The 25,212-nt window shown below is 47.0% G+C and overlaps 6 protein-coding genes across 6 annotated transcripts; 4 read left to right on the top strand and 2 right to left on the bottom strand.

Moving 5' to 3' along the window:
• EDB91DRAFT_1057502 (uncharacterized protein) lies at positions 1-2,868 on the top strand (the record flags this gene model as incomplete). The annotated part of the gene is given in 6 exon segments (XM_041314077.1): positions 1-195; positions 221-511; positions 570-900; positions 1,039-1,563; positions 1,576-2,424; positions 2,474-2,868. Coding segments are annotated over 6 exon segments (2,586 nt in total), but the record flags the coding sequence as incomplete, so codon positions are not given.
• A 2,682-nt stretch (positions 2,869-5,550) lies between these two features.
• On the top strand, positions 5,551-6,872 carry EDB91DRAFT_1084420 (uncharacterized protein; the record flags this gene model as incomplete). The annotated part of the gene is made up of 8 exons (XM_041315760.1): positions 5,551-5,586; positions 5,647-5,706; positions 5,757-5,842; positions 5,903-5,982; positions 6,034-6,402; positions 6,482-6,527; positions 6,577-6,768; positions 6,806-6,872. The coding sequence occupies 8 exons, from the start codon at positions 5,551-5,553 to the stop codon at positions 6,870-6,872; spliced, it is 936 nt and encodes a 311-aa protein (XP_041174308.1).
• Positions 6,873-10,969: 4,097 nt separating this feature from the next.
• On the top strand, positions 10,970-12,151 carry EDB91DRAFT_1338115 (uncharacterized protein; the record flags this gene model as incomplete). Its single annotated transcript, XM_041325612.1, has 4 exons — positions 10,970-11,296; positions 11,362-11,462; positions 11,494-11,889; positions 11,940-12,151. The coding sequence occupies 4 exons, from the start codon at positions 10,970-10,972 to the stop codon at positions 12,007-12,009; spliced, it is 894 nt and encodes a 297-aa protein (XP_041174309.1). The 3' UTR covers positions 12,010-12,151.
• A 7,760-nt stretch (positions 12,152-19,911) lies between these two features.
• EDB91DRAFT_1084422 (hydrophobin) lies at positions 19,912-20,326 on the top strand (the record flags this gene model as incomplete). The annotated part of the gene is made up of 3 exons (XM_041315761.1): positions 19,912-20,019; positions 20,074-20,223; positions 20,276-20,326. The coding sequence occupies 3 exons, from the start codon at positions 19,912-19,914 to the stop codon at positions 20,324-20,326; spliced, it is 309 nt and encodes a 102-aa protein (XP_041174310.1).
• Positions 20,327-20,963: 637 nt separating this feature from the next.
• EDB91DRAFT_1057471 (Cys/Met metabolism PLP-dependent enzyme-domain-containing protein) lies at positions 20,964-22,394 on the bottom strand (the record flags this gene model as incomplete). Its single annotated transcript, XM_041314075.1, has 3 exons — positions 20,964-21,788; positions 21,840-22,139; positions 22,200-22,394. The coding sequence occupies 3 exons, from the start codon at positions 22,392-22,394 to the stop codon at positions 20,964-20,966; spliced, it is 1,320 nt and encodes a 439-aa protein (XP_041174311.1).
• A 682-nt stretch (positions 22,395-23,076) lies between these two features.
• On the bottom strand, positions 23,077-25,212 carry EDB91DRAFT_641337 (uncharacterized protein). The gene is made up of 18 exons (XM_041327968.1): positions 24,984-25,212; positions 24,895-24,933; positions 24,832-24,845; positions 24,659-24,767; positions 24,585-24,602; positions 24,507-24,532; positions 24,425-24,450; positions 24,330-24,370; positions 24,254-24,278; positions 24,190-24,201; positions 24,113-24,128; positions 23,924-24,064; positions 23,809-23,868; positions 23,733-23,760; positions 23,619-23,676; positions 23,351-23,565; positions 23,230-23,299; positions 23,077-23,179 (listed from the first exon to the last, which is right to left on the bottom strand). Exons 1-17 carry the CDS (start codon positions 25,149-25,151, stop codon positions 23,237-23,239), a joined length of 1,059 nt encoding a protein of 352 aa, XP_041174312.1. The 5' UTR covers positions 25,152-25,212; the 3' UTR covers positions 23,077-23,179; positions 23,230-23,236.

Raw genomic sequence — 25,212 nt, forward strand, 5'->3', positions numbered from 1 at the left:
TATGAAGGTGTTGCAAGGGTACATGCACAGGGCCTGACTTTCCTGGAGTGGTTCAATGATGATGTATATGCACATCATTGTAACAATAACTTGTATTATCCATTTTCATCCTTTCAGGACTGGGAGCTTGCTAGTTTTCTACTGTCCTCAGCATTGAGTATGGTGGCCATAGATTGCTTCCTAGGGATAGAACTGGTATGTTTTCCTTCACTGACTCCAGATCAAAGCCTTACCGCTCTCCTTTCACACAGCAAAAGAGCTACGGGGTTGTGCTGAGCTTCTACCCTCTGGTCCCAAGTGGCAATATTGTGTTGTTTCCACCGATCATCCAATGAAAATACCTGTGCACCTGTATTGGCATGATCCGCTGGACTGTATTGAATCCCTCTTCAATAATCTGAGATTTGCCAAGGATATTGACCTCATACCTGAATGCATATATACCACGGCGGAGCGTACAGTATGGATATACAGCAAATGGATGACTGGCAAAGCAGCCTGGACAATGCAGGTTCATACCTTAGTGTTTAGTGTGATTACTTTGTCTAACTTCTATTGCTCTATTGCAGTCCAAGCTTCCAGAGGATTCTACATTGCTTGGTGTAATACTTTCCTCTGATAAGACCAATATCACGAACATGACCGACGGATGCATTGCTCACCCCCTCCTCATCAGTCTTGTCAACATCAAGATGGCAGTTCAAAACAAGGCATCATCACACGCTTTTCTTCTCACAGCCCTGCTTCCCATCACTGAATTTTTACATCTGGTCAAATGTATGCAAGGTGTTCTAGAAGCTCACCTAATCCATCAGTGTCTTGACATTATCCTCAAGCCACTCAAGCAGGCTGCACGCATTGGACATATGATGTCAGACCCAGTCGGGAACCTTAGATATTGTTTCACTCCCCTGGCTTCATATATCGTGGATACACCCGAGGCGGCCATGCTCACCAGTGTTTGAGGAAAGACCTCACAACTCACCATGGCTTCATATAAGCAATTCAGTGATGCCTTCCAACACCCCCCACGCACAGCCAAAACCACCCTTATGCAACTCATGAGCATCAAATCTATATGTGACCCTCTAAATGTCAAAGCATTCTTCGCCGCATGTGAGCCCAACCACCTCAGCAGTGTTGCTGATCCATTCTGGTGCAACTGGCCATTCGCAGATCCAAATTTGTTTCTGACTCCAGAGGCCTTGCACCATTGGCATCGCGAATCCTATGATCACAATATACAGTGGTGTATTAGAATTGTTGGCATGGAGGAGCTCGACTTTCATTTTTCTGTCTTACAACCACTCATGACATTCCAACATTTCAAACAGGGTATCTCAACGCTCAAGCAAGTCACCGGAAGAGTGCAGTGGGACATACAGTGTTACCTTGTTGCTGTCATTGCGAATGCTGCACATCCAGGTGTTGTCATAGCTGTCCGTGCGCTAATGGACTTCTGTTACTTATCTCAAGCAGTAACCATCAATGAGAAGCAATGTCAGAAGATCCTTGATGCTCTCAAGACGTTTCACGACCACAAACATGAAGTTATTGTGCATGGTGGGTGTTGAGGTGCCAAGAGCAAAAACATCCTCGACAGCTGGTACATTCCAAAGCTTGAATTGATGCAAAGTGTTGTGCTGAGTATCTATAAAGTCAGTTCCCCTATACAGTGGTCAGCTGACACCATAGAACGAGCTCACATAACTCTCATCAAGGATCCAGCAGAGTCTACGAATAACCAGAACTATGATCCCCAGATATGTCAATATCTGGATTGCATCAAAAAATGTCAACATTTTCATCTTGCGACGTCTATTGCTCAGCAATCACAGTCTCAGACGCACACTGCCACTGCTGAATATAGAGATGATTCGGATGATGGGATCGATGATGATGAGAATGCCAATGAAGCAGGTGATATCCAGGCTGCCATTAGTGATTTCTGGGGGACAGGACATGTTGTATCGAATTTCTTCAAGAAGGCACAACTTGCCTCATTGTCCACCAAAGTGCCCAGACCACTCCACACGTTCATCGTTGGCTCCACTGCCATAGATCTCAATTTTGACCCCTCGTTACAATGCCAAGCTATCAACGATGTTGCTGAGAAGTTCTGTTTGCCTGACTTGCGAGCAGCACTCGCCAATTACATTCAACAGGAGGGTCAGACTGTTCAAATCCTCCACAAGTTGACAGGACAACATCAAGTGTCACCAACCATGAATCTTCCATTCCAGCATCTTAATATTTGGTTCAAAGTACACGTGCAGCAGATGCCACGCCACAGCGGGTCAGCCCTCCTTCCTGCTCTGACAGTTAATGTGTCTCCACCAGATGCCAATTGGAAGCATGGCCACTATGATGCTGCCATATTTACTGTTGATGGCACAGAACAATGGCCTGCTAGCAGGCTTAAAGGTAACTTGATATGTTCTTCAGTGTTATTTGTTCTGAGGTACAAATCTAGGACACGTTGTTGTTGAGGTTCGCCTCATTATGTTACCAGTCTCACCGCCAGGCAGAACTCTCCCGTGGGCTGCACATTTCCTTACTTATGTCCAACGTCTTGACATAGTACCTCAGCAACGCAGAATGGTATTGGACCACACTATGCAGATGCATGTTCTAAAATGTGCTACACATACAGGAGCGATGCCTTTCGGGGACATCCTTCCTCTAGATCAACTTTGCTCCTTTGCTCACATTATTCCCCGCTTTGGTCCTGTCACTGACATTCATCTGACACCACAAAACAGCTCTAAGTTCGCTCAATCATTTTTGCTCAACAAGTACATCAACAAGGATTTTTACCATACTATCTCCGAGTCAAATGCAGCGGTGTGGGGAATTCCCCCACTGTAGGTGTAAAACCCCGTCCTTTCCGCATCGTCTCACATCAGTTCCACGTATTCCGCACATTCCGCGTTTCCCGCGCATTGTCCGATGGGTTCCGCATTCCCACGCATCCTTCGGAACCCGCCCGCACTATCCGATATTCCCGCGCATCGTCGGACAACCTTCACATGTCCTGTCCCCATCCTTCCAGGTCCATTGGTACGCTGTATCCCTCTTCCCGCTGTTCCTAATGTTATCCGGATCAAACTGACACATGCCCTTATGGCACGGACCCCTATTCTGGAGTATTGCACCCATGTGCACTGCCTGCCTTCACTTCTGCTTCCTGAGAGACTTACTACCTGTACCTCAGTGTTCCTTAAAAATAATCTTCCCTTTAAGTAGTGGTACTCAGGGCTTGGGGGTATTTTATCGAATCCCATCTTTTACCTTCCCACTTTTCCTTCACCTTACTAGAGGATCGCTTTGACTTATGCCCACTATCAATCTAACCTTGTGATATACTTCCTTTGACTTCGCCTGCGAGTTCTGACGAATCAGTACGTTCTGCGCTTTATCCGTTTGAGTTCCGTTTCATTCCTTTCCATTCCACTTGAGTTCCACTCGGGTTCCACTTGTTCCGCATTTTTGCGGATCCTCATCCTACCTGTGGGAGGGTTGATTAGGGTCGTTTAGACAGAGACTAGTACTCCCAGTAGCAATCCCCTTTAGGGTCGAACATGCTTGCTCTCAAGTGAGGCAGTAGGCAGCAAAGACCCAACTGTGTAGTAGATCAATTTCTCTCCGCTGCACTTGTTGTACCCACAGCGGCATAGTAATATTAGCTCTATGTATTACCTTGTCCATACCAGTTTTCTTTTGAAATAAAAATTCATGCTCTGTAACCACTGTATCATGCTACAGGCCACTATATTACTAGACTGCTAAGACTCGTCTGTAAGTGCACACTGTAACCTACTGTAATATAATCAAGCACTAATATTAGATTTGAGTCAGTTGCTACATGTCACTGTGGATGCTGTAAGTTACCACAGGTGGCTGTACTCGGCTAGGGCACTACGTCATTTTGGGGGTTTTGCTGATGTCTATTGCACTGTTTTCAATCACCAGCACCCTTACCAAGTAATTTTACCGAGTAGTTTACTTTCAATGTCATAATGATTCCATGAAACCTTGTTTGGTGCCATACACCCTCTTATGAGTGGCAACTTTGGACCTCATGAATGGCTTAACAAGGGCCACAGTCATCCTGGATCCACCCACTTGGTTTCAAAAGGCTGAACTTCATAGGAAATACAAAGCAACTGTGGCAATGTCTGCAGTTTCTAGTCTTTTCGCTGATAGCACAAGTTAAACCTTGAGTTGTGCATCCACTTGCTTGGTTTCAAAATGTTGAATGTAGGAAATGCAACACGACTACGGCAAGATTTGCAGCTTCTAGTCTTTTCGCTGATAACACGAACTAAGCCTCAAATCATGCATCCACCTGCTTGGTTTCAAAAAGCTGAATGCAGGAAATACAATGTGTTCATGAGGGCGTCTGTGATTCTTAGTCCAATCACTGACAGCACAACTTCAGCCCCAAATCGTGGATTCACCTACTTGGTTTCAACAGTCTGCCTGTAGGAAATGTGTTGTGATCATGGTCATCTCACACAATCAACAGACACATTAACTTTGAAGTCCCTCATCACTGGATTAAGAACCTAAACCACCAAGGCCCCAAACCCCTCCATCAAGAAGTTCTCTTGCAGTGTGCGAAGGCATGTGATTGCGCTGATCCACGGGGCAATGCACTGTATGCTTGTCAAATGGTAAGTGAGGCACAGCAGACAGTCATTTAGACATCTGAAAGAGATGGCAGAAAAGTCAGAAACAACACACACATGCATTGTCGGTTACTTGTGAGGAAATGTGTTGTGGTCATGGCGATCTCAGACAATTGACAGACACATTAGCTTTGAAGTCCCTTGTCACTGGATCAAGAACCTAAACCACCAAGGTCCTAAATGCCCCCATCAAGAAGTTCTCTTGCGGTGCATGAAGACATGTGATTACGCTGATCCGCGGGGCAATGCGCTGTATGCTTGTCGAATGGTAAGTGAGGCACAGCGGGCAGTCATTAGACATCTGAAAGAGATGGCGAAAAAATCGAGAGCAATACATACATGCGCCATCAGTCACTTGGAGGATGCATGACTATTGCCTGGAAGCTACTGGCTTTTGCTCTGACGTGGAAAACTGTCCCATAATTGATAGGAATCAAGCTTGAACACTTAAATTTCTTGTAAGTTTGCTTGGCAAACACATCCCAATTGCTGGCAAGGTATGGCTTTTTCGCACGGATTCCCAACTGAAATATAGCAGACAATCATTAGATATTATAAAGTAGATAGTGTCAAAATTCAAAGTAGCAGGTATATTTACTCTCGCTCACCAATTGAACACATCGCCGTTCTCCGGAAGATGCTGTCCTTCATTGTTAGTCAGAAAATTGTCCTAAGACTGACGGACATCAAGCATTTTAAGTTAGTGATGTGCATGGCCTGGCTTGAGGCCCTGGGCCAGCCCAAGCCAGGCCCAAATAAGCCAGACCCAGCCCAAGCCTAAGTCACGGCCTGAGGAAGGCTTGGGCCTGGGCTTGGGTTTCAAAAAGCCTGAGCCAGCAGCTTAAGCCATGGCTTTGGCATGTTCAGTGGCACTGCCATAGAAGCCTCACTGGAGGTACATTTCCCGACTCTATTTTTGTCTTTCTAAGCTTCTGACTCCCATCGCCTTTATCAGCTTCAACTCAAATCGCCTTTATCAGCTTCGACCTTCAACTCGAATAGTCCACATGTTACAGTGAGTTGCTATGCTTGTGCTTCGGTTGGTCGACATTACTCACATTGCAGTCAAAAAGCCTGCACTGTCCAACATATCCAGCAATCTATCCTCCTTCAAGGCCTCATTTCTTGTCTGTTGCTATGAAAAAGCCACGGTGAGCCACCAGCGCTATGTCCTGTGCTTTGCGAGCTCAACATAACTCACTCAAACCCAGATCTCAGTTGCACAAATCGATATTTTTGGTAAATTGCGCACCCAGTACTATCTTTCAATTGATTTATGTTGGTATCAATGGTATGTGTCCCTCTAACATCCCTACCTGCTACCCACCCATGACAAACACAGATGCCAAGCACCATGTTGAACGTCCCATATGCAAAATGAAACCTACAGCCGCCCTTCTTCAGCATGCCAAGAAGGCAGCACTGCCATCCCAAACCAAGGTGATTAACGAGTTCCATGCTGTGGAGGCTGCTAAACGTGCTGCTGAACATACCTCCACTTCATCCCCTACCGAAACCACACAATCTCCATCCACCTCTCCCGTACCATCAGCACTGTCTGCTGTTAACACCCGCAAAAGGGTCCACCCTGAAGACTCTGACAGGGAATCTAGTGATGATGAGCGTGAAAATGCATGTACTAATCCCAAGCCTCAAAAGCAGCGCAAATCGGCTGCTGTTCCAACTGAACCAGAATTAGTTGACGTTGACGGTATTCTAATCAACATTGATGTGAGAAGCCAAAACTGCTGACATTGATGCGTTCTTTGGTGCTACCTTTGATCATGCAGGGGCCAATTGGAAGGTGAAAAAGCACAGGAAGTGCAAGATGTGCCCGTAAGTCTGCTCACTTGTAGTAATACACATGCTGATGCATGCTCAATAGGAAAGCATGTATTCTTGTTAATGAAATATCTACCCTCCATCGTCATGCTGAGGCAAAGTTCTCTGGCAAATATCGGGAATGGGCCAAAGAACATTTGTTTGAGTTGATGCTTCCTGGTGATGTCAAGGCCTGCAAGGATGATGTGGCACAGCAGAGCATTGACACACATCCGACTGAGCAGAAGCTTGCTGAGTGAGTAGTTTCATACTTGGATAAGTCATTCAAACAGGCTGCAATTGAGTGGCTTGTGGCCACTGACCAGGTACTACGTCTCTCTTCCTACAGAATTGAATTGACGTCTCTTTGTCTAGCCAATTCAAGCACTCGAGCATCCAAAGTTCAAAGAAATGATTGATGTTGCTGCTCGAGCAACCAATTGCATCAAAATTCCAGCCAGGAAGGCAACTCATGCAGAGATAATGAGAACATTCAAAACTCATCTTATGGGGCTCAGGAACACACTCAATGTAAGTAATATTTATGATATTGCTCTATCTACTCAACTAATGTGGACCGATGTAGGGCACAACTGTTAAGGGCGCCATCAATACTACCTGTGACGCATGGCAGGCCGAAAATACTGACGGTTACTTTGCTGTCACAGGACATTGGATTGAAGAGAAGATTACCATGCAATGGGAACTCAAAAGTGTGCTGCTCGGATTTGCTCAAGTCAATAATGCCCACACAGGCAAGCATCTCAGTGGTGCTTTGTTTAAAATCCTCGATCGTGTTGGTGTCACGCACAAGGTAAGTTCGGTTTACTGCAAGTATATTTAGTAGCCTTATAAATCACTCTAGCTTGGACATGTCACTTGCGACAACACCGCAAACAATGGCACCACCCTACAGGAATTTGCAAGGCTATATGAGGCTAAGTACAACGAGGAGTTTCCCTGGCGCCAGCAGAAAATAAAGTATGTGCTTATGATCATTTCTTATTTAATGAAATCACTCATGCGACAATCTCAATAGCTGCCTAGCTCATGTTATCAATATTGCAACACAGACCTTGATCAGCTCATACAGCAAGTCCCCTCATTACAACCTGCATGACCTGAAAGCTCACAAGCCATCCAATCGAGACAAAATTGGCCTCATTCGTAGCATCTGCATTAAGGAACATTTGTCTGCAAAGCGAAAGGGATTGTACCGGAATGTTCAAACCAAGGGAGGCGTGTCCCAGCCGATGCAGCTGTTAATCGACATGAAGGTTTGGTGGTCCTTGACTTATATTATGCTCAACCATGCGGAGATGAATAAGGAACATGTCAACACTTTCGTATATGAGATGGGTAATCAAGAGTGTGATTTGGCTAGACGCGCGAAGATTGACTTTTTGCAGCTGTCAGAAGTTGAGTGGATGCATGTTGGGCAGTTTGCCAATCTTCTCTCAGTATGTTAATTTCTATTTATTTGAAGTTCGCTACTTATCTAGGTTTTACAGTATGTTGATGTGGCCCAACAAGCTTTCTCATCCGAATGAAGTTCAACTTACACTTGGCAATTCCAACACTTGAAACTCTCTATAAGGCTTGGTCATCACGCGCAGAAAGGTCAAAGTATGTGCAGTTCACTCCCGCACTCAAACGTGCCGCAGCAAAAGTGGATGAGTATTATGAGAAGACAACACACTCTGCTGCATATGTGTTGTCAATGTGTATGTTGTTTATTTTTTCACAAACAACTGCGAGTCTGACATTTGCACTTCAGTACTCAACCCCACAGGGAAAATGGCATATTTCAAGAAACATTGGCCAGAGGACCTGCATGATGATGTGCTTTCTACCATGGAGACAGTGGTGAGTCATATTTTTTTTGTCGGCGTCAATTTAATCTAAATATGCTACTACTAGTTTAAGGCCTGTTATCTTGAGTTGAACCGAGTGACATCATTGACATCGCAGCATGCAACTAAGCCAAGCAGAGCTGGCAATCTCAAGAAGTTAATTCGCAAAGTCCTCAGTGACTCCGAGGATGATTCATCAACCAACCCAGCGCCTACTTCAATTGGTGACCCAACAAGACCATGGAGGGCTGAATTTTTGGCCTACCTTGAGACGGTTGAAGCAGCTCCATCATCTGGCATGTCTACCATTCAATGGTGGGGTGTATGTATTTTTTTCGCTACTCAAAAATTTCATGCTAATGATAATCTTGCTTAAGATCAATGTGCAGAGGTACCCTGTTTGGGCATCACTTGCACGGGATTATCTGTCCGTCATGTTGTCATTGGTCTCGAGTGAGCGGGCATTCTCGCAAGGTGGCATCACCATCACCAAACAACACAACCAGCTTAAGGCTGACATTGTCAAAGCACTCCAGTGTGTGAAATGTGCTCTACGACAAGATCTTCTGTTCTGGGAGCCTGAACCATTGTCTCTCATTGAGTTAGAGTACCTGGATGACAATGACAAAGAAGTGGAAGCGGACACGGAGACTGGTGACATTGTGGATGAAGAAGAAGGTTTGGACATTTTACTTTTTGGGTGATGATGCTGAGGACATGTCGGATGTTGAGACAGACATTTAGACACATTGTAATCATGCTGTTGCTTGTCACTACTAGCCTGCACTAATGCTAAAGTAGTCTTGAGTGTCTGTTTGCTTCCAAAAGCCACAGCCTGGTTGGGCCCAAGCCCCAGCTTTGGGCCGGCTTGGGCTCACAGCCTAGGCTCAGAATTTTGTGAGCCTAAAGCCCCTCAAAGCCAAGCCTAAGCCAGGGCTTTGAGCCTAAGCCAGGCTGGAACATCACTATTTCAAGTAGATGGTGTAAATACTTAAAGCAGTAGTTATAATTGCTTTCGCTCATTCGTTGGACAAGCGGCCGTTCTTTGGAAGATGCTGATACTCACTCTTAGCTTTGAAATAGCCAGGGTTACTTCTGACCTGACAGCTATGATTCTTCTAGCTTGACTATTAGCTTTGCAGGACTTAAATTCACTCTCACTCACTTGATGGACGCCTTGTCTTTCTCTGCACATTACTGATGTTTACTCTTAGCTTCGAAGTGATGAATATGTCCTTCCAACTTGCTAGTTGTCGCCTCTCTATGTTGGTGCACAAGCGCACGTGATATGACACGACGCGTCAAGTGGAGTATGATTGATAGGAATTCAAATCGGACTAGTATATATACTCGTTTTCCTTTGTATCGCCTCTTCCCTCAGTCTGTTCCATTGAGACTGAGGGTACGTCCGTTTTTATCCCACTACTATGACTAGACACTAACGCACATTTATATTAGTATTAACAGTGTCTAGTTTCTATAGGTTATGAGCCCTGCTCTCTTGTAAATGAGGAGCAGAATTACCTACTAGGCACCAGCGTACCACTTAGGAATGACCCCCACTGGGTTATTAAAACCCCAGGCTCATCGAGAACGACAGACTTCTGTCAGCATTATCAGAACACTTCATCTCTTCCTTTTCAGGCGAGAAGTGTCGAGCACAAACGCTCATGCATATAAATATCCGCGACTCACAGATTTCCCTTTCTTTCCATCTTGTCCCATCCTCTCATTATGCCTACCACTGTGCATACTCGCTCTAAAAGCTCCAGTACCAAAGGCACAATCCTTGGTCTGCCAAACTTAAATCTGTCTATTCCTACTATTAACGCCATGTCCTCTCTGCAAGTGACTGTCACGGCTATCTCACTCAGCCAGACCAACTTAGACAAGATCGAAGTCCTAGACTGCAGTAAGAACAATTGGGGTGTTTGGTCTGATCACATGCAGAACTACCTTCTGTTAAAACATGGTGGTCGATATATCCTAGGTTTAGTCACATGTCCTGATCCATCTATGGACCCTGCCAGCATGAGTCACTGGGATCTCAACAACTTATGCATTGTCACCGCTCTGCGCATGCATTCTAGCTCTGAAGAGAATGAGTTTCTCTGTGGGTACACTAACACTTACCTCACGTGGAACACCCTGAAATCTTGCCACAAGAAGGTCAGCCCCATTGCCCAGATCCTATTGATCCAACAGGCATTGGCGGTTCAGTACCACCGCTCAGAGTGTCTCTCCACTACGAGCACCCAGCTCAGCAAGCTCGTTTGGCGCATATATGCTATAGGTATACCCAAGGAAGAGGATTTTCTTACCATCATGATGCTCAACACCATGATGGAGGACCTCCCCCACATATGCAACCATATCACAGATGCTCTCACCACTAGCACCTCCACCACCTCTTACGGTCCCTCTAACATTTTCTTGCATCTTGACGTCAGACAACAGCTCATCAATACTGAGAGATCCAAAGGGGGGGACATTGCCATGGCTGCCACTAACAAAGGAGGCAGCACTCACCGTGATTGCACACCATGCGGCAACTGCAGCAACACAAGCCATCCCACAAAGGATTGCTTTGGCAAAGGTGGGGCTATGGAAGGGAAGCGTGATGAGGTACTGGCCCACAAACGCGCTGCTCACGATGCCAAGGGGTCCTCTGCTGGGGGAAAGACTGTCACTACTAAACCTGCGGCAGCTACTGGCAAGCCTGGCGGTCTTCACTACGACACCAGTGGCCATGCATACCTGCTCGACAGCGAATCCAATCAGGCAATCTATATTGCCTCTGCTCCAGAGCCTGCCGACCCTCCTGCTACCTCAACAGAGTTCACAGGCCTTGCAAGTGACACCATCACTCCTGTGTTCATATGCAAGCTCTCTGCCACAGAGGAGGACGAATACACCACCCTTGTTGCTGCTGTTGACTAGACTCGTAACCATTCTGCCTACGTGCATTTTTGAGATGTGTGTGAATTTTGCCGTAGGCAGACTGGTTGATCTCGGAAAGATTTGGCAGGGGAAGCACGGAGTTCGAAAATTTGCAGTTGCCAATTGTGCCGCTTGATGTTATCGTTGTTATCATCCAGTGTCAATGATGCTGCATCATTTGTTTGCAGTATAATCATACCATTTCCTGTGCTTTTACCTCAGATGTTGCACTATCATCAACCATCCGAACTTCTGGCATGGACAGTTGACCACCATGGCCTTAGTGAAGACATCAAAGTTCTAGCGATCCTGGAAATACTTTGTGGCTTGCGGATGACTGTAATAGACTTACTTCTGTGCTCTGTCTCGCAAAAACCTGCCATGATCAATTGGAGGAAGGGCTTCTTCCGAAGCTCTGCACTCGCACAATTTCTTAACGTGCTGGAGTCCGATGAGCAAGGAGCCATTCACCTTCAGAATGTACTGCAACCTCGCACTATAGAACTCATCACCCGTGAGATCAATGTGGAGATGGAGGACACTAAGCCGATTTTTCATATGTCTACAAAGGACATCACCCTGGAGTACTTGCTCTCTTTCGACATTGAGCATGGATTGACTGTCCCGTTGAAAGAGACAACTCCCTGGCTCCGTCAGATCCTTATGTCTGCTATGCGGACAATACGTGCTGTGAAAGAGAATAAGCATCAAAATGTCGAAATGGTTAGCTTTTTTTCGAACCACACAAAACTAATGTAGACATCGAGCTAGTACTGCACTGTAATCCAATTGCAAATTGTGAACATTCGCTCACAAAACAACCTCACCTTTCAGATCATTCACGGACTTTGCTTGTTCAGCAGTGGTACATCTTGCAAAACCATTGACTTACTTGCACATTGTGGTCTTTCGCCTGGGTATGATGCATTGCACATTTCTCATACTATGATCTTTTAGCTGCAAAGCGAGGCGGGGAATGTGTCCACCTTCTGGGAAAAATTGTTCCGGAGCAACGAGCAAGTTCTTATAGCGGCCAGCAGCTATATGCTGTAGAGACTTCATCACAAAAGCACAAATCATTTAGTGTGAGATTCACTTACATTCCATAGTGTCTTGTCATGTGGGGTATCATGGTTGATTGCGATAGAGGGAATGCCATACTGGACAAACTCGTTGACCTACAGACAGATCCAGAAAGGTTAAACTCATGATTTGAATTTTCCGAGTCAAGTGTACATGATCTTTTTGCAAAAGCTTCAATGGTGTGACAGTGATTGCAATCTTGTTGGGAGAGAGCAGCAAGGGAAGGATCATTGCCAGTGTCTTGCCAGCACCTGTTGCAGCCCGGACAACAACATGTCTTGATGTGAGCAATGGCATGAGGCACTTGAGTTGAAACAGCTTTGGTTGCTTCATTCCTTCTGTAAGAAAATCGAGTCGGGCGAAAGAGTCTACAATGTTCTGGCGCTGGGATATATGCAAAGGTTCAATAAACTCTGTCAGAAGGTTCTCAAGTGCATCTAGCACAGCAAGGGACATTGGGAAAACAGAAACGGCCTCGCAATCCATGGTTGCAAGGCCACGATCATAGCATATGCGTGAATGCACAAAGACTACAGTATAGTGATTTGAGATTGAGTACCACCGGCACAATTGGCAACTGCAAATTTTCAAACTCCGTGCTTCCCCTGCCAAATCTTTCTGAGATCGATCAGCCTGGCTACGCCACTCGAGCATCTGTGGTAGTATACGCCAGGCTGGTCATGAGCCTAGCTGTTGACTCCCTCGACACTAGTCTCAACTGGCGTAAGTGCATGCATGCGGTTGACTTCACTGGAATCACTTACAAAGCGCCCAACCAACGTCAATGCACCATTGTGGACCCCGCCATCATCCCGTTCTTTCTTGATAGTGGCACTTCCGTTCACATCAGCAATGACGAGGCCAACTTCTTCAGTCTCCGACCCATTCCCCCTCATTCTGTCAACGGTGTCGGCAGCTTTTCCATACAAGCCATGGGTGTTGGGACCCTGCGCCTTGTGGTTGCTAGGGGGATTCATATCACCCTCAATAATGTCCTCTTAATCCCCACTGCCACAGTACACCTTGTCTCTGTGTCTGCCCTTTGTGCAACACACCGTTATATCGCGTCCTTCAGCTCCACCACTTGCTGGGTACAAGCACGCAGCAGTACCCACATGCTTTCGGGCACTCTGACATCACGTCATCTCTATGCTCTGTCTGGCAGGCAGCTCTCCGCTGAACATGCCTACATCGCTCACCAACTACCTACCCTCCAATCCTGGCATCGCCGCCTTGGACATGCAAACTATTGTGCAGTCTATGACCTTGCGCGCTCTGGGAACGCTACTGGTATGCCCGTTAACCTTTCTGCCATGCCACCTAAGTGTGACGATTGCATCCTCAGCAAGCAGACGTGGACTAGTGTCCCAAAGACACGTGCAGGGAATAGAGCTAGTAGGAAGCTGGGAATCATTCATGTGGACCTCATGGAGCATCCTGACACTGTATCGGCTGCTGGTAATAAATATGTCATGGACCTCATTGACGACTTCTCTTCTTATGTATGGGCTATCCCACTCGCGGCTAAGTCGGATGCCTTTCCCACCCTGCAAGCTTGGGCACTTGCCCGTGAAGTTGAGTCTGGTTTAAAGGTCGGTATTTACCACTCCAACAACAGTGAGCTAAAGACCACCGACATGCGCAAATGGCTTCTCTCGCATGGTACCCAGCATCAATTCACCGCCCCCCACACCTCTGCGCAAAATGGCCGTGTCGAGCACTTGCATCGCACGCTAATGGGAAAGGCCCATGCTATGCAATCCACTTGCGGTGTACCAGTAAATTGTTGGGATGAATTTGTGCTCACCGCATGTTACCTTTCTAACTGTACTCCTGTTACCTCACAAGCAGGGCATACACCTTTTGAACACTGGACTGGCCTCCATCCTGACCTCTCACACCTTCGTGAGATTGGTTGCAGGGCATTTGTTCTGATCCAGAATCACCACAACCTCAAGGTTTATAGTCACTCTGTCGAATGTGTACTCATCGGGTATTCTCTTGACTCAAAGGTATATTGTTGTTACCATTGTGCTACTCACAAGGTCTTTGTATCCTACCACATCTCCTTCATAGAATCTCATCAATGCGGTACACTGCCACCTTCTCTGCCTTGCGCCCCTTCAGTTCCTCTCACCACTGCTGCCCGTTCTGTCACCATTGAGGAAGTTCCCGATATTGAGGCTCCCACTCCCGCATCTCCCATGGTTCCACCTGTTGTTGTTGTTGACCCACCTCATCAATCTTCTTGAACACCTGTCCTGTCAGAATGCTGTTGTGCCACTGAAGGTATCCCTTACACTAACACTACACAGCGCAATGTCTTAGCTTCTTTGGCTAATGCTGACCATGCTCGTATCCTGCCACTGGTTGCTGAGTCCAGGGGGCCTGCATTATCAGCTGCAATCGCTGATGAGGACCTCACCGACCTGGAGGCAGAACTGGCCTATTTAACCAAGATCTTCACTGCTATCCCTGATGACTTCGAGAACAAACATCCCAGTGACCCCATTACCTATACAGATGCTATGAACTCAAACTATGCCGCCGAATGGACTCAGGTGTTGCATGACAAATTCAATTCCCTATGCGATCTTGGTGTATACAAGCTTGTCCCCCGCTCCACGATCCCCACGGGCTGAAAAACCATGAAAGGCCAAGCCATATTCAAGCTCAAACGCAATCAAAATGGGAATCCTGCTCAGTTTAAGGCACGATATGTTTGTCGTGGTTACTCTGCTGTCTGGGGGCAAGATTATACCAAGACTTCCGCACCTACTGCTCGTCTTGAGTCGTTCCGCATCCTAGCCCACATTGGTGCTGCACTTGATTGGGAGATCAAACAGCTCGATATCAAGACCGCCTTCCTCTACAGCCTGTTGGACTCCGACAAGGTTTGCTACATGGAGCGACCCAAAGGGTTCATCAAACCTGACTTTGAGGATCACGTCTGGGAGCTACAGAAGGGACTATATGGCATGAAACAGGGCGAACTTGTCTGGAACCGAATGCTAAACAAGGCCATGCTCTCTTGGGGGTTTGTGCGCTTAAAGAGCGAGCACTGCATCTACTACCGTCACAGTAGCTCCGGTATCCTCCTCGTCACCGTTCACATGGACGATTTCTTCACCATCAGCAGCTCTAAGGGGGTAATATCTGACTTTAAGGCACAGATCAAGACAAAGTGGCAGGTCTCCGAACTCGGAGACGCGCATTTCTGCTTGGGCATTAGTATCACTCATGATCGCACCGCCCGCACCATCTCACTGTCTCAGACTGCCCTTATCGACTGCATAATCACTCAGTTTGGCCTTAAAGATGCAACTGTGGTATCCATTCCTATGGACCCTGGCCTTCATCTCTCACATCGCGATCACTCCCCCCACACCGACACACAATGCGAACTTATGATATGTACCCCTTATTGTTCCTTGGTCGGCTCCCTTATGTACCTTGCCATAGGCACCTGTCCTGATATCTCATATGCCGTTGTAGGACACGGATCAGCACCAACATGGTACTCCCTTGATGTACCGATCCACTGCAATATTCACCCGACCCTGCGCGCTCTATCCGACTCCTTGCCAATCAAACTCCCGCCCATGCACGTTCAAGCTGCTTGCACAAGCGGATCGGCCAATGACAAATCAACGCACATCATCGGTCGGTCGCGCGCATGTTTTGCCTTTCTAGCTCACAGATACTCAGTTGAACCCCATATCCATAAAATCCTTGTCCACTGGTGCGTAGTATATTCTTCTTTGGTTTATTTGACTGATACAGTACTTTTACCTTTCAAATTCCCTATTACATCGCCTTAAGCGGCTCGGACCAACTTACTCTCACATATCCCCATACATATCACGGACAATCGACCGCATGTTCCGCATACATGTCTAGCAAACCACGAGGTAGCCCGGACATCCCAAGCAATGATTATCTCCATTATTTACCTAGTAGCCGATTTTGTACTTAAGGAGCGCTCACCCATTATTGCAATCCAGTTAATTCTCACTCAGAAGCCGTGTCTTTTGTGTTCCGTTCTCTTCTGATCCTATTCTCGTGTCCGTCCGCACATTCATCTTGAAACTTCCGTTCCCCATCATCTATCTCAGTCGGCCACACTCACTCGTGCACCGCATAGCGGTCGGTGGAAATTATAGTCGGTCGGCTTTGTGGGTAACCAGTTACGCTGAACACATATTGGATCAGCCGCCCTTTGACTCGTTGTCGCGCCCCTCGTATTTTATACTGAGGCAGCAATTCTGTTTGCTTTGTTCTGCTTCCCTCAGGTCGAACTGAACATTTTAGGCTCACTACTCGAATCAGCCGTTATCGTGCTGAGGTCGTAGTGGAATCTGCTCCTTACACCGTCCAACAACTTTGCAAGTTCCTCGACTCCTATGGTTGGGTTCATTGGGATGCTGCCAAACACATCGTTCGCTATCTCAAGGGTACCCGCGACTTCTGTCTCATGCTCAGTGGAGAGCATACTGCCCAACTCATTGCATACACTGATAGTGATCTGGGTAGTTGTATTGACTCACACCGCTCTGTCAGTGGGTACTGTTGTTCACTAGGTGGAGGTTTCATGACTTGGAGCGCACGTCAGCGAAAGACCATCGCACTTTCCACGTGCGAGGTGGAATATGTTGCCACATCTGAGGCTGGAAAAGAGGTTGCCTGGCTGCAGATGCTTCTTCGCGAAATCAAGTTCCCCCAACTCTCAGCATCACCGCTCATGTGCGACAACAATGGCGTCGTCATTCTCACCGAAGACTCTTCCTTCCATGCCCGTGTAAAACACATCAACATGGCTCATCACTCCATCCGAGAACATGTCTCCCACCACCAACTCAAATTACACTATGTTCGCTCTAAAGACAACATCGCAGACATCTTCACTAAAGCCTTACCAAGGAAGGACTACGATCATTTGCGCACTTGCTTGGGCCCACGGTGAACCATTCAAGGAGGAGTACTTGTCGCGTTGAGGAGGAGTGTTGGTGCACAAGCACACGTGATATGACACGACGTGTCAAGCGGAGTATGATTGATAGGAATTCAAACCAGACTCGTATATATACTTGTTTTCCTTTGTATCGCCTCTTCCCTCAGTCCGTTCCATCGAGACTGAGGGTACGTCCGTTTTTATCCCGCTACTACAACTAGACACTAACGCACATTTATATTAGTATTAACAGTGTCTAGTTTCTATACTCTAGGCTCATCATTAACTTCTGCTCTGCCTTTCCTTTAAGTTCGAGTTTGAGTCATGTGAGTGTCTCTTCCTGATCCCAAACTTGTGTAAGAAAATCAGGAACTCTCCTTTCTTTTATAAGGTCAAACAAGACCATGTGATAATCCATAGCAGAATTATGCTGACGCTGGTCATTATGTACTATATATTGTCACATCAGGAAATTCTCACATTGCTTATTTCAGCACTTATCACTACTTTTCGTCACTTTTCAGCAATGGATCTACTTTTTTCTCTTAAACTGGCCACCACCAGCAAATCAAGTATCTCAAACTGCTAATAATATGTCAAATACATATTTCATTGTGATAGAATACAGTTTTCTCATGTGTAGCTGCCTAGAGAGCGCATTTATGTCAAGAACTTATTAACAACTGTTGTGGTGTTTCTGCTTGACCACAACAGCTAATACTTATTCTCATGTTGTCAAACGGATTTCTAATGTATAAGAAACATTTTGGTGTACTTAAGTTGAAGGTGGAGGCTAGTTGAAGGAAAAAAAGTAGATCCATTGTGGAAAAGTGACAAAAAGTAGTGATAAGTGCCAAATAAGTAATGTGAGAATTTCCTGATGTATATATGTCTTTCTAATTTGTCCACCGGTTCACTGATGACACTATGAATGACCAGTTTGATGTATCTGATTTTTCGTTATGCTACAAGTATTGATGTACAGCTACTGGTGCATGTTCAAGCTTACAACAAGACTACAAAACTGCGTAGTACATAAGTACTTCAATTATATTCTATGTATTCAAGTATTTGAGATTTCCTCTATTACAAGATCTCCATTGCTCGAGGCGCAGTGAAATTTGTTCTGAAGCAAGTACGTTGATCAACTCAGCAACAAACTACTAGTAACTCACGCGTCGTGCCATCAACGCACTGCATCGATGCGAAAGCAGAAACACGACTCACTGTAGTTCACTGTCACGACATGCCACTCGCTCATACACAAAAAAATATGTACTGCCATGCCAGTGAGTCATGTGGTTAAATCCAGGACATAAATTACTCATACTCACCGATGGAAACCTGAATTCGCATTCCTGCCCAGGGCAGCATCCATTAGTAAAGCAATATGTGGGACATGTTTCACTGTCAGGATCACTGGCGGGTATTGATGCTGCAGATATGGATGCTATGAAAGCAGCAACGACAGCGAGGACAGTGGATAAATGCATTGTTTGTGAGGATGTGATATGGGAAGCGGATCAAATTAATCTGAAGGGGACGGTAAGAACACAGCTTGCTTTTATGTGAAGAACACATCCACTTGAAATCTCATTTCGGACTGATTCGACAATGCCAACAGTTTGCCACGTAAGATCTACCTTGTGAAGCAAGGCTTATTGGCAATTCGACGTGGAACCAAACGAACAACTGTAACAAGGACCGATCAGCTCGTCCACCTATTACTTATGGGAAATCGGAGTCCCGCGTTGACCGGTGTACGAAGTCCTGGTGCCCGTTATGGATGCGTGACGTCGAGCATGAGAACCCTATAGTCTCCACTGTCCAGTAGCTAATGTTGTGTTGCAAGGTCTGCTTCAAATTGCCTTCGATACGAACATTTGTCGAAGATCGGCGCCTAAACCAGAGACGCGTCTTCCTGCAAACGATGCATAATCCCATGCCCTGATCGCAGCATCTCAAAGCATCATCACCTTCGCCGCCCTCGTTCATCTCCAAGGCTAGCGCTGGGACTGTGTGCATTGCACCCGTTCGTATCACTCGTTTATTTATCAAGGTAGGCTATCTACTTCTCATCTGTTTACCTTTCAACTTTGTCCTCAGTTGGCGCATATCGGCCTTGAACTCGACATACCAACCCCTTTTACAGCCACGAGCACGCGCCTTGCCCCGTTCGGAATAGTCTGCTTTGTCCTCCCACTCCGTTTCTCCGCTTCATCGTGTGCATCCTACACTACACGAAGCTGGGTTCCTCGGACACATGTGCAGCTCTGGTTCTCCTCCAGCGCTTGAACGCGCACTTCCCTACCGCTACTGAACTTCATCTCTGGAAGAGTCTGCGAGGGGTAATTTAAGTGTGAATGCCGTACGGAGGGTGTTCGGACTTTGTTGCTCACTGGTGGATTGAAGGAAACCGAGTAAGGTCGACAATCCTCGGCTCCGAATAACTTCAGGTTGAGCTCTCTTCTAGCATATAAAATACGGGCTCTGGAGACGACTTTTTCTCACTGCTTTACCGTTCTCTCAACAGCCCCCAGCGTCTCTTCCTTCATATCCTCTTCTCTCAAACATGTTCGCTCGCCTCTTCGCTGTGGCCTCCCTCGTCGCCTTCGCTGTTGCTACTGATGACCCATGCGATGCCGGCAGCAGCCTCCAGTGCTGCAAGGGTGTTTCCACCGTATTTTAATGTTTTCTTCTTTGTGGAGCAAGATGGCTGACGGATGGCCCGTAGGTCAGCGAGTACAACCCTACTGCCCAGAGTCAAGGTCTCACACCTGTTGTTCCTGACGATGGTACCCTCGTTGGAACAAACTGCAGCTCCCCATTTTTCGGCAGCATCTCTTACTGTCAAGGTGACAAGGAGCCGTTGTGCTGCAAATATGTAAGTGCTTCCACGATAATCTAGGTGGACTCCCTAGTGATGTCGCATATAGAACGGTACCACCAGCACTGGTTGCTATCCTATCGTCATCGTTGACCTTTAAATACACGTATCATAATGTGGGGTTGGAAAGTCGCCCGCTTGATGTCAATACGCTCGTCGTGGATGATCATAATACTTCATCGTAATCACACCCTCTCAGCCTGCTTTTCCAGTAGGCTCATGTGACATCCTTGATTGACTCGACTAGGACAAATCGTATCAGGACGCCATTTGCATCATCCTCAACCCGATTACTTCGATTGCAAGGCCCTCGTATCATCGCCTGGCGCTCTCGTGGATGAGCTCAAAATGTGCGGACCGGATGGAGGTACACCTTGACGATCTGTGACGATCCGCCGCGACCATTGTTTACGTCAAAACGCGTGGTTGGTTTGAGAGCATTGGTAGACGAACTGTTGAGTTTAATTATATTCATGGGTGCCGTGGACATCTCACGGCCGTATTCACAGACCCCCCGTGTGTTGTTGTTAACGCGTCCGGAGACTATATAGCTTCACAAAGAGTACGCCATCTGCAACTGCATTCGAAAAACAGGAAATAATTACAGTAATATCTATATACATCTCCACAGTATCAAAGTTCAGGATTAATGCAGCCCATGCACACCATCAGTCGCACCACGCCCATCATCACTGATATCCGAAGGGGTCACCAACCCACTCTCACACCCACTATCCTCATCCTCCAACCCCTCCAACGCAGTCCCTCAAATCCTCCACCAAATCCTCCGCCTCCTCAATGCCACAGCTCAAACGCACCAACCCCTCAATACCTAACGCCTCACGCTCCGCAGGCGGGATACTCGCATGCGTCATCTGCGCAGGTAACTCCGCAAGACTCTCCACACCACCCAAACTCTCTGCGAGCGCGAACAGCCTCAGCTTCGGCAGGAGCGCCTCTGCACTCCTTGAGCCACCGCGTACGCGGAATGAGACCATCCCGCCGTAGGGTATACCGTGCGCGAGGCTCGATGGCGGCAGTGTGCTGAGGAAGTTCTGTGTATGCGGGCTGAGGGAGGCGCGTGCCAGCGCGTGTAGGGGGTGCGAGGCGAGTCCGGGGTAGATAACATGCTCAACGGCAGGGTGAGACGATAGATAGGAGGCAACACGGAGTGCATTGAGACCGTGCGCTTTCATGCGTACTGCCAGAGTTTTGGCGCCACGTTGGGCGAGCCAGCAGTCAAATGCGCTCGGCACGGCGCCGTGAGCGTTTTGGAGGAAACGGAGCTTTTGAGCGAGGCCGTCGTAATCACGGTCTGGCGTGGATGAGGAGGGAAGGATGGCGGCGCCCATGATGACGTCAGAATGGCCATTGACATATTTGGTGAGGGAGTGGACAACGATGTCTGCACCTTGTAGGAGTGGGGAGGCGTAGAATGGGGAGAGGAAGGTATTGTCAACGAGAACAAGGGGCTTTGATGGAGCCCGACGAGCGAGAGCTACTATACGGGGAATGTCAATTAACCGGAGAGTGGGGTTTGTCGGCGATTCGATCCAAATGAGCTAAAATATTCATGTGAGTCACAGGCTGAGTACGGACACTGAGAAACGAACCTTCGTATTTTCCTTCATAGCACCTAGTATTTCGTCGTCCGTGGTATTCTCCAAATCCACAAAGGTCGACTCGGTACCCATCGTTTCCTTCGCAACCCTTGTGAGATACCTGAACGTACCGCCGTAGACGTCATTCACACTTAGTACGTGTGCATTTGGACCAAGAGACTGCAAGACAGTTGCTGTTGTCGCACTGCCAGAAGCAAACGCGATAGCGTGTCCTGCGCCTGCCTCCAGGCCTACGAGCGTGCGCTCTAAGGCATCGCGATTTGGATTGCCCGACCGGGAATATTCGAAACCCTGTTCACCCGAACATACGTCACTATGCTACACTATATGGAGTAAAACGGACACACGAACCTTGTGTACACCTACTTCATCTTGTCTGTACGTCGTGCTGAGGGATATGGGAGGGATGATGGCACCGGTTGTGGGGTCAGGCTCTGAACCTATATGTATAGCTCGCGTAGAAAAACCCAGCTCAGGCGAGCGCTTCAAGTGCTTGAGGCCATTGGCATGACCGTTGGCGTGGCCGTTGGTTGTGGAGATGGTCATATCGCTGAGGGTATCGACGATGCGGGGTAAAAATTTGTTGTGGGAGATACTCAGATAAAAAGCACGGGGACTTAAGATAGAGGTAAGCGAGACAGCCGAGAAGAATTTATACGTACAAGCAAAGACTGCCGCGTCACATTGCATTTTGAATCTTGTTTTGAATATTACAATTACATGTAATAATTGCGAGCTCGATCGCGCGTCGCTGACAAAGCGTTTGCAATCCCGTTAGTCAGTCTCCATAATCATGGTCTCGACGTAAGTCACCGGTCCGATACTATGCCATGGCTATGTTGTGCAGCAGCGTACAGGGTAGTAATGGCCAAGAACCTCTTAGATTTCGCATGCTTCTCAAAGGAGGGGATCGTCTGGGCCGCCCTCCACGTCCATGGCACCAAATTTCCAATCGCGCGGCGGGCATCATAGTCAAATTGTGATTGCGCTATATCAAGAATTGTTATTATAAAACAACTCTACCGCTACCACTTAAGGTCACCGGTTGTACGTTTATCAGATATGATCTTTCTCAGAGCGCGTGAGTCTGGGTCAGTCTGGACCTGCGGTGAAGTCTAATTGAGGTCTTGTGGTGGGCTTCGCCGGGGGAATCTTCTCAGCACCGCGAAAGGTTTACGTCGACGACTTGGCAATGAGTTAAAAAAGGACACTTCGTTGCAAAACAGAATGTCAATGTACATATACCGCAATCCGCGACTTTTGGTACTTTCCTCCCGTAAATACTGTGGGTAGGTACAGTGATTTATCCTACTACGAACTCATACAATTATCTGCGAGCCCTATTTTGTGAGAAAACGAACAGACAATAATCTATGCATACAAATACATCACGCTAACGAGAAAGATTTCATCTCCATCGTCCCGGGACTCCCCGCTGTCGGCGCCTGTGACTAAAGCAAGTCATTCAGCGTTCTTCCATCAACAGTGATGCAACTACGAACCATGACAGGTTGAGAGACATGCAGCACTCCATCATCGAGATGTTTAAACTCGTCCGTCCGAGATGTCTGGATCTCCGTGTCTTGCGATACTCTAATGTGCAGTCCCGGGCGGTGGACGCTGTGGCGGCCATGACTCCCAGAAGAAATGACAGTATCTGCGTTGCCCTGCACGTAGTATCGCTCGTTCAGGAGCGCGAAGAATGAGTTGACGTATACTTTAAACGGTATCACTCGTCAGCACGACCCTCGGAGAATGCTCGGTTCTTACATTTAGCCACTAGAAAATAAATGGCCAGAAAAATGAAGGTCCCTGACAGTGTTGCGCACTGCCGGAAACGGTCAGATAGCACGGGAATAGACAGTACAACAGGTGGGATCTCACGGTGATGAGCACTATTATTGAACATATACTACCGAAATGTAAGTCGAGGTATGAGGTAAGTTGGAAAGAGGAATACCTCGTTAGACAGCCTGTGCTGATAGTATAACCCATGAGCTTTGTTAAGAATGAATCGGTTCTAAGCAATCCGCGTTAGCATATCATATTTATACGGCGAGCAGATTGTTCCGTACCTAGAAAATCCAGTCCGGGAAGTGGCGAGGAGATAACATAGCGATGATGCAATAACAATGTCGATGAAAGTTGACGTGCCCACAGTCGCATACGTCCACCACGCGATCGCAATCAAATCCGAGAACGTATTGCACTTATATCTGCTCACCATCAACACTTGCGTGAAGTCAGGGAAAGGTCTCACTCACGACGCCACGATAAAAGCTGTCATTGAAGAAAATGATGAGAAAATCACGAGAGCACCAAGGAAGTCTCAAAATCTTACGGATAACGACACCTGAAGATATTTGTTTACGATCGAGTGCAAACATTTGCGGTGACAAACTCACCTCCAAATAGGAGCACGATTACGGTCTGGTGATGAATTAACAAAACGAAATGCCATGGAAGAGATTGCAAACCTACCAATGCTATACCCGGGAGAAGTAATGATCGGCCTTTGCTGACTAGATTCATCGGATTGCATTAGTCGTGGCAAAGCCATGATGGGGAATACATACGCATCCATATGCGATGGACATACAAACTATGGAACAAGTCAGTATCATTTAAGTTTTGCATGTCACAGTCAATCGAACTTACAGATGTACCGAAAAAACAAGGGTAGCCTGTGGATGTCGCCTCTGGATCAGATTTTAGAACTTAAGAGATTCGACTTACGTCGAGTATCGACTGAAACTGCGAGCCCATCGATGTTAGTCAAGGCTGTGCAGGGAGCCGAAGTAGGAACTCACTTTGAAACTCCATACAAGTCCTGTGAGCGCACTGAAGTTTGCGTAGTTGGTCACTAAATAATAATACACAAAGTCGACGATCAACGCCAGGTGTAGAGCATCAAGGATCCTGCGAGGACAGGGCACAGTTGATTGTCGCGTGTTCGGTAATTACAAATGGAAAGAAAACCTACCAAAGCCAGACAACCTGACCTAGCGTCAATAATTGAACTGAAAACAAGGCAGCATAAACGTACAGCCAGCCTATAAAATGTTACCCCCGTGCCCCTATGCGTCTGAAAGTAGATGAAGGCTTGAACATTTGTTAGACCAAAGAGACTGTTACGTCAGATATCACGGTTGTGACGTCGGATAAGTATCGATCAGTACTCGGTTTTGATGGCATAGTGAGCGAGTAATGTACTAACACTGCTGCAAGGATAGCACTAATAAAAAGTGCCCCAAACGTGTTCCCCAGGTTAACTTGTGGGACAGGGAGCGTTGAGGAAGACATTGCTGGTTGAGTCAATCCTGTCGGTGATGGGGTGGATTCACTGTAGGCCTATATATATATC

The sequence above is a fragment of the Suillus paluster genome (assembly GCF_016628075.1).
Source record: "Suillus paluster strain FC165 chromosome Unknown EDB91scaffold_53, whole genome shotgun sequence".
NCBI classification, from domain to species: domain Eukaryota; kingdom Fungi; phylum Basidiomycota; class Agaricomycetes; order Boletales; family Suillaceae; genus Suillus; species Suillus paluster.